The sequence below is a fragment of the Oncorhynchus tshawytscha genome, linkage group LG19 (genome assembly GCF_018296145.1).
Source record: "Oncorhynchus tshawytscha isolate Ot180627B linkage group LG19, Otsh_v2.0, whole genome shotgun sequence".
Taxonomy (NCBI): domain Eukaryota; kingdom Metazoa; phylum Chordata; class Actinopteri; order Salmoniformes; family Salmonidae; genus Oncorhynchus; species Oncorhynchus tshawytscha.
In genome coordinates, this window is record NC_056447.1 from 32,409,680 (window position 1) to 32,424,697 (window position 15,018).

Here is a 15,018-nt window from a genome sequence, read left to right on the forward strand (position 1 = left end):
AAGGAGAGAGGGAAAAGCTATTTGGATGAAAAGGAAACTGTAAGAGAAGAAAGGGCGCTGAAGGTCTGTCCAGCCTCAGTGTAGACAACAATGGTACTGAGAATGCTATGGTGTTTCACACCAGACAGTGGGGAGCATCTTGACTCTACTTATCGGTTTTTATTGATAGCTCTGCCATATTTTTGGACCATAACTTGGTCACAGCATCCATAGAATGGTTTGTGTTTTCCCCCTCCTGGGGCGATAGATATCCATCTGCAGGATTTTGCCCCAGCTCTAGGGAGGATCCTCAAGACCTTGATTAGCTGAATCAGGTCTTAGAAGACTCCTTGCTCCAGCAAAACGATACGCTCATGGTTGTTAGTTTCTTCTCCGCAATGAGCCTGGACCTCCCCGACAATTCTAAAACGCAAACACATTCTAACCATTCTGATTGGTCCCAAAAAACGATGGGTTGGGCCAGAGCCAAAACACACGTGGGTGAAGAAGCATTTTGAAAGAACATCATTGGCTTTGATACTCTGTTTAGAGATGACTTCGTTTTGTACGACACCCCTCTATTTGACATCACCACAAACAACTTCAACGATGGCAGTCTCAGACTGAAACACTGTATGTAGCTAACATAGAGCAGTGGAAGAAGTCCGTTTGATTTGTCAGGAAGTATTCCATAGCTGGAGCAGTAAACAATTGTGGAATTTTATGCAGACTAAATGCAGCTGTGGACAATGGCATTTGACAAAATAGGCTCTAAAAAAACGGTCAACTAGACCCTACAGCCAAGTAGGGCCTTAATTGAAGAATATGTTAGGTTGTAAAGTTTTCAGGGTAAGATTCTATAGCAGAGCCTTATCACAGCAATCAGCATCATTGGTAAGTTTGTTGAAAACAACCCTAGCAACCTCCATGGCGGCCTCATTTCTCTTAATCTCTTCCTCTCTCTCTCTCTCTCTCGGTTCTCTGGTTGCCTATCTTCTGTCAATGTTTTCTCTCCCTGTGTCCTGTAAAATAAAGTAAACTCCAGTCTTTCTCCAAGGTAAGAGGGAGTTGGTTTCAAAGCTGTATTTGATGTCAGTTTTGTAGGGTTTGGAGAAAAACAAATTATTTTCTCTCAGCAAGCAAATGGCAGAAGAGGAGTCCCTGAAGAGGGAATGACAGTGTTTGTGTGTGTGTGTATGTGTGCATTGTTTAATTGTACAGTGAAAGACAGAGTAGAGACAGTGGGAGGATGGTGATGCTGCTGCTATGTGGTTTTGATACTGGTGTCTTATAGTTGAGGTGTTGGTGATGTTATCACTGTACACACAGAGCTGTGCTGGCTTTGTTCTATGTTTGTGTATTGACATGGGGCTGTACTTGTGGTGTACTGATGGGAGGTAACAGATGTTCTGTGGTTGTGGTGTACTGATGGGAGGTAACAGATGTTCTGTGGTTGTGGTGTACTGATGGGAGGTAACAGATGTTCTGTGGTTGTGGTGTACTGATGGGAGGTAACAGATGTTCTGTGGTTGGATGCTTGTGTATTGATGTTGCAGTGATGTATTGGATTGATTTATCGCTGATGGGGTGTATCCACCTCCTGAAAACAGTTTTTGCTCTCTCTCTCCCTCTCTTCTCTCTCCGGTCTCTCCCTTCTCTCTGAATTCTTTCAGTGTTTTCTGTATAGCTCAGCGCTCCAAAATGTGGTAACTAGAAGGAAGTGTTTTACCAACACTGTAGGTCTCCCTTAACAAGTTTTATGTTATATACAGTATATAACATGTATGGTTTTAATGTTATAGTATGATTAGGAATAAACCCTATACAGTGTGCATGAATAGATGGACTGCTGATCAGATGGTCACTGATGATCATATCCTGAATACTGTATGGCATAGCTGGCTTCAGTCCTGTTCCTGAGCCAGACACTTAACCTCAATACCTCTGGGTAACATTGAGAGCATGCATCATGATGTATCATTTAAATGGTAAGATATGCTAGGGGCCTGAGATGGGAGAGCCTATGCCAGTGTTTCATCTGACTTCCTGAGTCTAGTGCTGCAAGCTCTTATCTGGTCAAGGGTTTCTAGCACCACCCTTTTGAGTGTTCTCTATGGCAGGAAATCATTTATCAATGATTTGATAACTGTGTGAATGAGTTAGTTCATTATATAAGTATGTGCATGATCTCTCTCTCTCTGTACTGCAGTCTGTAAGGTGGTGTGAGGGTTGCACTGGGATTGTGTGTGTGTTTTCATTTGTTTAGGTATTCACACACTGCATTATTAACCTCTCCTAACTCATAACTGTCCCCTGCTCTCTCCTCTCTCCCTTCAGAAATGTATGAAGTTCGACGTGGATGCTCCTATCTGGTTATCTAAGCAGCATATCCTGTGTACTTTGAACCAGAGTCTGAAGGACGTGCTGAACTACGGCCTCTTCCAGCCAGCTCACAATGGAAAGGCTGGCAAGTTCCTGGATGAGGAGAGGCAGCTGAAGGAATACCCACTGCCTTCTGCTACCCCTGTACCATACCTGGAGGTAGGCCTGCCCCCTCTGTCATTAACATGTTTCTATGTGTGTGTTCAGGTCTATTTAATATGTGTTGTATGTGGATGTTTGTTTCTGTGTGTGTGAGTGTGTTCTCTGTCCTGTTGCTGTCATGGTGTTTTTTGTTGTTGTTCTAGTTTATTGGGTTCATCAGCTTTAATATTGCAGATAGATTGTGGCTTCCATCAATGTAATTGTCTTCATAATTTCCAATCCCCCATATATTGTTTTGTTTCCCCAAACCCTACCACCCCTCCCCTAATTGGAGTAAACTAATGGACAACAACACTTAGGCTTCTACTTCCATCTTACACATACTGTATACATTTACGGACATAATATAATTTACAATATTTATCTTTTGTTTGTTTTTAGTCCCATCCTTCAGCTACCCTCAACCCCTTTCACATATCTCTGAAGACGATTCAGTTTCATTCTATTTGCCATTTTCAACTGTGCTGTGAAGTTTCACAAAAGTTCTCAAACTTTCCATTCTCATAGGTTCAACAGATTGTAAACATTTTTTCTCCGAGTATTACTATATCATTGATCAATTGACTATGACTTTTCAAATCACCCAGCAGTGCTATTTGCAGAGTTGGCTGCAGGTAAATGTTACAATTCTTCAGCCCTTCTTGAACCTGTGACCAAAAACAAGCTACATATGGACAGTACCAAAACAAATGATCAAGTGATTCTGTCTCTTTGAAGTAAAATCTATAGAGATGGGATGGTTGTATCCCCATATAAATAACATTCTGTTGGTTGCAAGAATTTTGTATAATAATTTTAATTGAAAAAGTTTTGAATCCGGCGTCGTTATGTTTATCAGTTGTTGCCATGGAATCGGTACACCGAAAATCTCTTCCCAATTATTCTACATGGGACAGCTGTCAATTTGTTGGTCCTTAAATGAAACTGGTATACTTTTTTATTCAGCACAATTTTCTTTAACCAATTTATGGTATTTAATGCAGGGCCGACAGACAAGTTGCTTACTTTCTCCCCCTTCCACTTACCTCTTCCATTTTTGCAGTAATGCTGCAATTCGTTGGTTGTCATTTTGGGTAGAGCTGACATTTCCATATATTTTGGTTCGCTACATGTGTGACTCCACCAGTCTTATTCATGATATAATTTACAAAGATTATACTTCTTTTTATTTTTTATTTTATGCATAATGTTTTTTTTTTTAGTATATTTGAGTTCAAACATAATATTTGTTTTCTGGTGGATTAAACTGAAGTTGAAACCAACTTTCAATGGATTGTTTTTTAAATAACGATATTTTGAAGATTATTTAATTTTCAAATATCCGTAAGTGAGAGGTTGTAATCTGAATAAAGATAAAAAGGCCATTCTTGAACGTGGGGTGAGACATTCTTACTAATCTGCTAGAAATCCAGTTCAGATTTAAGTATAACTTTTCTAAAACTTTAGTAAGAGGTCTAATGCTTTAATACTTAATCATTTCTGCCCTCTGAATTAATATTCATTATATAAATAGGCCTATTTAATTTTATCTGGCTTACTGTTCCAGATAAAATTGATTATTTCTTGCTAATATAATTTTAAAAACAGGCCATAAGCAAATAGGTAAACTGGGATATGACTAAAGAGTTAATCAGGGTGATTTTTCACAAATAGAAAGGTATTTTCCTTTGCATGGTAGCAAGATCTTATCCATTTTTGCAAATGTTTTATTAAAATGTATTGTACTGAGCCACTTGAAATATTTGTTTGATCTGATCTAAAATTTGGATGGCCATAATAAATACACTGTAGATATGCCGATAGTGGACAACCTTGTTTTACTCCCCTTGACAGTTTAATACTTTCTGAGAAGAAGCCATTATTTACTGTTTTACACCTATGGTTACTATACAGAACTTTAACCCATTGTATAAGATACAGGGCCTTTGGAAAGTACATAGACCTCTTGACTTTTTTGACATTTTGTTACATAACAGCCTTATTCTAAAATGTATAACTTTTTTGTTAAATCCTCAGTAATCTCCACACAATACCCCATAATGACAAAACAAAAACAGTTTTTTAGACATTTTAGCAAATGTATTAAAAATAAAAATATAAATACCATATTTACTTAAGTATTCACACCTTTTGCTATGAGACTCGAAATTGAGCTCAGGTTCATCCTGTTTCCATTGGTCATCCTTGGGATATTGCTACAACTTGATTGTAATCCACCTGTGCTAAATTCAATTGATTGGACATGATTTGGAAAGGCACACAACTGTCTATATAAGGTCCCACAGTTGACAGTGTGTGTCAGAGCAAAAACAAAGCCATGAGGGTGAAGGTATTGTCCATAGCTCTCCGAGACAGGATCGCGTCGAAGCACAGATCTGGGGAAGGGTACCAAAACATTTCTGCAGCGTTGAAGGTCCCCAATAACACAGTGGCCTCCATCATTCTTAAATGGAAGACGTTTGGAACCACCAAGACTCTTCCTAGAGCCTGTCCGTCCAGCCAAACTGAGCAATCGGGGGAGCCCGCTTGGAGTTTGCCAAAAGGCACCTATAGACTCTCAGACCATGAGAAACAAGATTCTCTGGTCTGATGAAACCAATATTGAACTCTTTGGCCTGAATGCCAAGTGTCACGTCTGGAGGAAAACTGGCACCATCCCTACAGTGAAGCTTGGTGGTGTCAGCATCATGCTGTGGGGATGTTTTTCAGCGGCAGGGACTGGGAGACTAGTCAGGATCGAAGCAAAGATGAACGGAGCAAAGTAAAGAGAGATTCTTGATGAAAACTTGCTCCAGAGTGCTCAGGACCTCAGACTGGGGTGAAGGTACACCTTCCAACAGGAGAACGAACCTAAGCACACAGTCTGGACAATGCAGGAGTGGCTTCGGGACAAGTTTCTGAATTTCCTTAGGTGGCCCAGCAAGAGCCTGGACTTGAACCCAATCTAACCTGATTGAGTTTGAAAGGATATGCAGAGAAGAATAGTAAAAACTCCCCAAATAGAGATGTGCCAAGCTTGTAGTGTCATACCCAAGAATACTCGAGGCTGTAATCGCTGCCAAATGTGCTTCAACAAAGTACTGAGTAAAGGGTCTGAATACTTATGCAAATGTAAAATTTCATTTTTAATTTTTTTTAAATAAATTTGCCAAAGTCTGGGGTATTGCGTGTAGATTGAGGTACATTAAAAAAAAAAGATTTTAGAATGTCTATAACGTAAAAAAAATGTGGAAAAAGTCCAGGGGTCTGAATACTTTCTGAAGGCACTGTATTCTCCAACATTTAAATATTCCAGGCATTTATATATAAATTCCAGTTGTACTTTGTCAAAAGCCTTTTCAAAGTCAGCTATGAATGCCTAGCCTGGATTCCCAGATTTTTCTTAGTGTTTTATTGTTTCAGATACTTGTCTTATATTATCTATAGTGTATCCTCCATGTAAAAAAAACGGTCTGATTAGGATGAATAATATCTGACAATACCTTTTAAATTCTATGCGCGGTGCATTTTGCTATAATTTTTGCATCACAACACTGTAAGGGGCCTCACATTTTTTTATGGACTGGATCTTTATATTTACCACTTGGGTCCTGTTTCAGTAAAAATGAAATCAGACTTTCTTGTTGAGTATCTGATAATCTACCATTATTATAGGAGTGGTTGAAAAAAGGATTGGTATCCCTCAACAGGTATGCCATCCAGCCCTGCAGGTTTCCCAAACTTAAAGGCTTTAACTGCATCAAGAAGTTCCTCCTCTGTAACTTGGCATTCACATTAGTCTTATTGTACAGCTGTTCATTTTACATTATTAATAGAAAAAAATCCTTACAATTAACTTTGGTTCATTGTGTTGCTGTCGTATGCCCTCTCCCCCGAGAGAACACTAGGAGATTGATGTCACCTGTCAATTATTCAATTATCCAGTCTGCTCTGTGAGTAAGATGTGTGCATAATATATGTGTGGAACTCAGCAGCGATAATCACACTCTGACAGCAGTGTTCCCAGCTCCCGGCTGTCATCTCTAGCAGTTATTTGTAGCCTGTGTCGATCATGGTTTGTGATCATATAGAAACTCAGCCAATGTGATGTTTTTACAGTCAATAGAGTAAACATCGTTAGATCTCTCCCAAAATTCTGGAGTGAGGGAGAGCCATAAATAGATAGATACATAGCTCACTAGAGTGCACTCCAACCTTCTGCAGTGAATGATTCTATAATATCCGTTGTTTGATTTATTAAAAGTCAGCCGACATTGTTTAAATACAAAATGTTCCTTTCCTGTGGGCTTTGAAAATGTCAGTTTTCTTATCAGCAAAGTGCTCTGTTTCTCCCTAAATACAGATAGATTGTTTTCTCCAGGTGTTATGGATTCAGCAACAGTAGATGATGTTGTTCTTGCAGGTAGTTGCATCATGTTCAGGTAGCAGAATGTCTGCAGGTAAATCCTTGATGCACGTAGAATAGGACTGAAGTCGGCCTTTTCTCAATTGGATTTGCTCAACTCCTGCAGCCTCTGTCCTCCATCCTCTCTGGACTCCTTTTGATAAAGGTCAAAGGTAGTTGAGGGAGAGGCGGCGAAGAGAGTGGAAACTAGACGAAAATGCGCTTGTATGAAATTAGACTCCTCCAATCGTGTGCCATCAGGCAAATTATGTTTACAGGGTGGAATCCCAAAATAAATGTATGAACTGATAAAACAAATGTAGTTAGTTGTGCAATTTTATAGGTAAAAGGATAAGTAGTTTATGGTTTTTACAATAGACGATTCAAAGGGGGTGTGGCAGATTTCTAAATTTGTCCGCTAAGGACTCGGGTAGGATACACTTGTACTTCCTCACCAAAAGGAGGTTATTGAGGAGAGGAGGAACTTCTTCCATTTAACTGCTAAAGAATTTACACTCTCCTCGACCACTTATCGGTTTCCGGGTCACGGAAGAGAGACGACGGAGAAGAGGACACATTGGCCAGAATTATGATGTTTAGAAGCCCAAGGGATTTACTGTGTCTTGATAATTAGATATTTGAAGTGTTCAATTCCTCCCACGTAATGTACACCTTCCCAATTTGTAACACCAAACCCTCATGCTACCATGGACTACCAAAAAATGTCTAGCTTCCAAGGGCACTGTGCCCTAAAAATAAGAGATAAGTGGTAACAACATCTTTATAGTAGCTATGTTTCTGTGTGTACTGTATGCCAGGCAGTCATAGTTATAGCTTAGTTTAACCTTATAGTCCACAGGGACACTATGGGGCTCAGTGCCACATGAGAGGTCCTGCACATTTAGACATTCGCTAACAGCCTAGGGCTTTGCGTGTGTGCGTGTGTGTGTGTTCTTTAGGAGTGTAAATCTATGGGTAGGTAGAGGGCCCTTTTACATGAATGCATGTGTAGGTCTGTTCTGTAGTTGTATGAGAGTGGTGTTTACTGCCATCTCTTCAATAACATTGATCAGTCAACAGATCAGTCTTCCCTCCCTCAGGGCAGGAGTTTATAGATATGAGTGACGGATTAGTCCAGCCTCACTACCCTCTGCCCTCCCATAGATTTATACTCCTAAAGCGCGCGCACACACACGCGCGCACACACACACACACACACACACACACACACACACACACACACACACACACACACACACACACACACACACACACACACACACACACACACACACACACACACAGAGCTTTATTTCCATGAAATTTCAGGACTTTTGTACCTAATCCTAACCTTAACCCCAAAACACTAAACCTAACCCTTAAGCTTAAAATAGCATTTTAACAAATTCAGGACATGAAAAAAGTTCTTGTTTTCCTACCGTGTCAGGACATTTAGGTGAATTGTTAGGACATTGGGGTCCTGATAATATAGGAAGAAATACACACTCACACAGACACACACAAACACACACAATCGCCTCTTCCCCCCCAAGGTTTACATGTTTTAGCTATAGTCTGACAGTGTTCAGTGAGACCTGTCTATCAAATCAGTGGTTTGTAACCGGCCTAATAAACATTGCTGTTGACAGATTGAGTATGGCAGGCAGGGGATATCTGACTTTTAATCTAGAATTGTTTTATTTACCAACAAACTAGCAGATGAACTAATATAGTGTTATTCCAGTAACCATGTCTCTGTGTGTTCCTCTCCCAGTTCCGCTATAAGAGACGTCTCTACACACAGTCCCACCTGGATGACAAGCAGCTCTCCAAACTACACACCAAGGTAAGAACACACACACACACCCCGGTTTGGTATAATCGTTCTGAGCTTTTATATATTTGGAGATGTGATTTTAATAGAAAATACACCATACGTGCACATGGCCAGAGCCTATCTCATTCTGAGGCGGCAGGCTGTATATATAAGAGAGAAAGAGCAGAGAGAACTGCATGCATTGACATCCCCATCAGAGGGCAGGAGATTTACACTGGTGAGAATGGCCCATCACCAGCTGATTTTTCCTCACTGTGTGTGTGAAGGACCATGGCCATCTGCAACTGAGCGGTCTCTAATGACATTCACGTAATAATGTTGGCTTATTGTTCTGTTTAATATAAATATTCCTGCTGTCATCAGTGCTTGCTAAATGACTGCTTTATTGAATAAACAGAATCAGAGCAGGCTGGACAAAGTCGAGCTATGGGACTGTGTGACTGACACATCATATCTGACACAGGCTAGAGCAGGAATGTGCATAGAGACACAGAGATGGAGCGAGAGAGATGGAGACAGAGAGAGAGAGAGACACACACAGAGAGAGACACAGAGAGAGAGAGATTTAAAGTATGAAAGAGATGGGGAGGGAGGCAGCAAGAACGAAAAAGAAAACGAGTAGAGAGAGAAAACAAGAGGAAGAGTGAGAACGAGAGAAAGAAAGAAAAAGAAATAAATAAAGAGAAAGAGAAAGACGGAGAAATAAAGAATATACTCTTTAATGTCACTGCAGCCTTAGTCTATTCTGTCTCTCATGTTTAGTAGGGATAAAGTGTTTACTGCACACTGACTGTAACTAGCTAGGTGTGGTAGGGATAAAGTGTTTACTGCACACTGACTGTAACTAGCTAGGTGTGGTAGGGATAAAGTGTTTACTGCACACTGACTGTAACTAGCTAGGTGTGGTAGGGATAAAGTGTTTACTGCACACTGACTGTAACTAGCTAGGTGTGGTAGGGATAAAGTGTTTACTGCACACTGACTGTAACTAGCTAGGTGTGGTAGGGATATAGTGTCTTACTGCACACTGACTGTAACTAGCTAGGTGTGGTAGGGATAAAGTGTTTACTGCACACTGACTAACTAGCTAGGTGTGGTAGGGATATAGTGTCTTACTGCACACTGACTGTAACTAGCTAGGTGTGGTAGGGATATAGTGTCTTACTGCACACTGACTGTAACTAGCTAGGTGTGGTAGGGATAAAGTGTTTACTGCACACTGACTGTAACTAGCTATGTGTGGTAGGGATATAGTGTCTTACTGCACACTGACTGTAACTAGCTATGTGTGGTAGGGATATAGTGTCTTACTGCACACTGACTGTAACTAGCTAGGTGTGGTAGGGATATAGTGTCTTACTGCACACTGACTGTAACTAGCTAGGTGTGGTAGGGATATAGTGTCTTACTGCACACTGACTGTAACTAGCTAGGTGTGGTAGGGATATAGTGTCTTACTGCACACTGACTGTAACTAGCTAGGTGTGGTAGGGATATAGTGTCTTACTGCACACTGACTGTAACTAGCTAGGTGTGGTAGGGATATAGTGTCTTACTGCACACTGACTGTAACTAGCTAGGTGTGGTAGGGATATAGTGTCTTACTGCACACTGACTGCTAGCTAGGTGTGGTAGGGATATAGTGTCTTACTACACACTGACTGTAACTAGCTAGGTGTGGTAGGGATATAGTGTCTTACTACACACTGACTGTAACTAGCTAGGTGTGGTAGGGATATAGTGTCTTACTGCACACTGACTGCTAGCTAGGTGTGGTAGGGATATAGTGTCTTACTACACACTGACTGTAACTAGCTAGGTGTGGTAGGGATATAGTGTCTTACTACACACTGACTGTAACTAGCTAGGTGTGGTAGGGATATAGTGTCTTACTGCACACTGACTGTAACTAGCTAGGTGTGGTAGGGATATAGTGTCTTACTGCACACTGACTGTAACTAGCTAGGTGTGGTAGGGATATAGTGTCTTACTGCACACTGACTGTAACTAGCTAGGTGTGGTAGGGATATAGTGTCTTACTACACACTGACTGTAACTAGCTAGGTGTGGTAGGGATATAGTGTCTTACTGCACACTGGCTGTAACTAGCTAGGTGTGGTAGGGATATAGTGTCTTACTGCACACTGACTGTAACTAGCTAGGTGTGGTAGGGATATAGTGTCTTACTGCACACTGACTGTAACTAGCTAGGTGTGGTAGGGATATAGTGTCTTACTGCACACTGACTGTAACTAGCTAGGTGTGGTAGGGATATAGTGTCTTACTGCACACTGACTGTAACTAGCTAGGTGTGGTAGGGATATAGTGTCTTAATGCACACTGACTGTAACTAGCTAGGTGTGGTAGGGATATAGTGTCTTACTGCACACTGACTGTAACTAGCTAGGTGTGGTAGGGATATAGAGTCTTACTGCACACTGACTGTAACTAGCTGGGTGTGGTAGGGATATAGTGTCTTAATGCACACTGACTGTAACTAGCTAGGTGTGGTAGGGATATAGTGTCTTACTGCACACTGACTGTAACTAGCTAGGTGTGGTAGGGATATAGAGTCTTACTGCACACTGACTGTAACTAGCTGGGTGTGGTAGGGATATAGTGTCTTAATGCACACTGACTGTAACTAGCTAGGTGTGGTAGGGATATAGTGTCTTACTGCACACTGACTGTAACTAGCTAGGTGTGGTAGGGATAAAGTGTTTACTGCACACTGACTGTAACTAGCTAGGTGTGGTAGGGATATAGTGTCTTACTGCACACTGACTGTAACTAGCTAGGTGTGGTAGGGATATAGTGTCTTACTGCACACTGACTGTAACTAGCTAGGTGTGGTAGGGATATAGTGTCTTACTGCACACTGACTGTAATCTACTGTATTCAGATGGAATATTATATTTTCTGGAGTTGCACCTTGTTATAATTCTACAGATAATCCAAAAAGTGGTCATTGGAGTGTTTGGTTTGCTGTTGACTTAAGCCAGCAGATCAAATCAAATCGAATTGTATTAGTCACATGCACCGAATACAACAGGTGTAATAGACTTTACAGTGAAATGCTTATTTACGAGCCCTTACCCGACAGTGCAGTTTCAAAAAATACGGATAAGGTCTCCAGCACTAGATTACTCTGAGAGGGGGGTTGATTTCATGATCTCAACTCAATGTTCTCAGTCAAACTAATCCCCCTTTCACAGTGACCTGCTGGGTGAGTTATTAACTGTATTGACTGGGTCTGCTGGGGCTAGCTTCACCCCATGCCTAACACACACACACACACACACACACACACACATATATGCATGTTCAAACACAGAGAGAAACACACACACACACATATATGCATGTTCAAACACAGAGAGAAACACACACACGCTGAGGTCAAACATTAACCTAATTTATAGACATTGAAAATGTATATGGCATGCTGTCTTCTATGAGTGCCACTCTCACTATCTATTTGTCCCACACGTGCACTCTCCCTCTGTCTCTCCCACTATCTATATGTCTCACACGTGCACTCTCCCTCTGTCTCTCTCACTATCTATATGTCCCACACGTGCACTCTCTCCCTCTGTCTCTCTCACTATCTATATGTCCCACACGTGCACTCTCTCCCTCTGTCTCTCCCACTATCTATATGTCCCACATGTGCACTCTCCCTCTCTCTCCCACTATCTATATGTCCCACTCATGCACTCTCCCTCTGTCTCTCCCACTATCTATATGTCCCACTCATGCACTCTCCCTCTGTCTCTCTCACTATCTATATGTCCCACTCATGCACTCTCCCTCTGTCTCTCTCACTATCTATATGTCCCACACGTGCACTCTCCCTCTGTCTCTCCCACTATCTATATGTCCCACACGTGCACTCTCCCTCTGTCACTCTCACTATCTATATGTCCCACACGTGCACTCTCCCTCTGTCTCTCCCACTATCTATATGTCCCACACGTGCACTCTCCCTCTGTCTCTCTCACTATCTATATGTCCCACACGTGCACTCTCTCCCTCTCTCTCCCACTATCTATATGTCCCACACGTGCACTCTCCCTCTGTCTCTCCCACTATCTATATGTCCCACACGTGCACTCTCTCCCTCTCTCTCCCACTATCTATATGTCCCACACGTGCACTCTCCCTCTGTCTCTCCCACTATCTATATGTCCCACACGTGCACTCTCCCTCTGTCTCTCCCACTATCTATATGTCCCACACGTGCACTCTCCCTCTCTCTCCCACTATCTATATGTCCCACTCCTGCACTCTCTCTCTGTCTCTCCCACTATCTATATGTCCCACACGTGCACTCTCCCTCTGTCTCTCTCACTATCTATATGTCCCACTCCTGCACTCTCTCTGTCTCTCCCACTATCTATATGTCCCACACGTGCACTCTCCCTCTCTCTCCCACTATCTATATGTCCCACACGTGCACTCTCCCTCTCTCTCCCACTATCTATATGTCCCACACGTGCACTCTCCCTCTGTCTCTCTCACTATCTATATGTCCCACACGTGCACTCTCCCTCTGTCTCTCCCACTATCTATATGTCCCACACGTGCACTCTCCCTCTGTCTCTCTCACTATCTATATGTCCCACATGTGCACTCTCTCCCTCTCTCTCCCACTATCTATATGTCCCACACGTGCACTCTCCCTCTGTCTCTCCCACTATCTATATGTCCCACACGTGCACTCTCCCTCTCTCTCCCACTATCTATATGTCCCACTCCTGCACTCTCTCTCTGTCTTTCCCACTATCTATATGTCCCACACGTGCACTCTCCCTCTGTCTCTCTCACTATCTATATGTCCCACTCCTGCACTCTCTCTCTGTCTCTCCCACTATCTATATGTCCCACACGTGCACTCTCCCTCTCTCTCCCACTATCTATATGTCCCACTCATGCACTCTCCCTCTCTCTCCCACTATCTATATGTCCCACACGTGCACTCTCCCTCTGTCTCTCTCACTATCTATATGTCCCACACGTGCACTCTCCCTCTGTCTCTCCCACTATCTATATGTCCCACACGTGCACTCTCCCTCTGTCTCTCCCACTATCTATATGTCCCACACGTGCACTCTCCCTCTGTCTCTCTCACTATCTATATGTCCCACACGTGCACTCTCCCTCTGTCTCTCCCACTATCTATATGTCCCACACGTGCACTCTCCCTCTGTCTCTCTCACTATCTATATGTCCCACACGTGCACTCTCCCTCTCTCTCCCACTATCTATATGTCCCACACGTGCACTCTCCCTCTGTCTCTCTCACTATCTATATGTCCCACACGTGCACTCTCCCCTGTCTCTCCCACTATCTATATGTCCCACATGTGCACTCTCTCCCTCTCTCTCCCACTATCTATATGTCCCACACGTGCACTCTCCCTCTGTCTCTCCCACTATCTATATGTCCCACATGTGCACTCTCTCCCTCTCTCTCCCACTATCTATATGTCCCACACGTGCACTCTCCCTCTGTCTCTCCCACTATCTATATGTCCCACACGTGCACTCTCCCTCTCTCTCCCACTATCTATATGTCCCACACGTGCACTCTCCCTCTCTCTCCCACTATCTATATGTCCCACTCCTGCACTCTCTCTCTGTCTCTCCCACTATCTATATGTCCCACACGTGCACTCTCCCTCTGTCTCTCTCACTATCTATATGTCCCACTCCTGCACTCTCTCTCTGTCTCTCCCACTATCTATATGTCCCACACGTGCACTCTCCCTCTCTCTCCCACTATCTATATGTCCCACTCATGCACTCTCCCTCTCTCTCCCACTATCTATATGTCCCACACGTGCACTCTCCCTCTGTCTCTCTCACTATCTATATGTCCCACACGTGCACTCTCCCTCTGTCTCTCCCACTATCTATATGTCCCACACGTGCACTCTCCCTCTGTCTCTCCCACTATCTATATGTCCCACACGTGCACTCTCCCTCTGTCACTCTCACTATCTATATGTCCCACACGTGCACTCTCCCTCTGTCTCTCCCACTATCTATATGTCCCACACGTGCACTCTCCCTCTGTCTCTCTCACTATCTATATGTCCCACACGTGCACTCTCCCTCTGTCTCTCCCACTATCTATATGTCCCACACGCACTCTCCCTCTGTCTCTCCCACTATCACTCTCCCTCTGTCTCTCCCACTATCTATATGTCCCACTCGTGCACTCTCCCTCTGTCTCTCCCACTATCTATATGTCCCACTCGTGCACTCTCCC

At 42.8% G+C, this 15,018-nt stretch overlaps 1 protein-coding gene across 2 annotated transcripts in view; it reads left to right on the forward strand.

Annotated features, from left to right (window-relative positions):
• LOC112218979 (SH3 and multiple ankyrin repeat domains protein 3-like) overlaps nt 1-15,018 on the forward strand; it is a 273,940-nt gene that overhangs the window by 44,111 nt on the left and 214,811 nt on the right. For both annotated transcript variants that reach the window (XM_042301595.1, XM_042301596.1), the window contains exons 2-3: nt 2,317-2,520; nt 8,682-8,753. In XM_042301595.1, the coding sequence (XP_042157529.1) occupies nt 2,317-2,520; nt 8,682-8,753 (276 nt within the window). The remainder of the gene's footprint in view (nt 1-2,316; nt 2,521-8,681; nt 8,754-15,018) is intronic.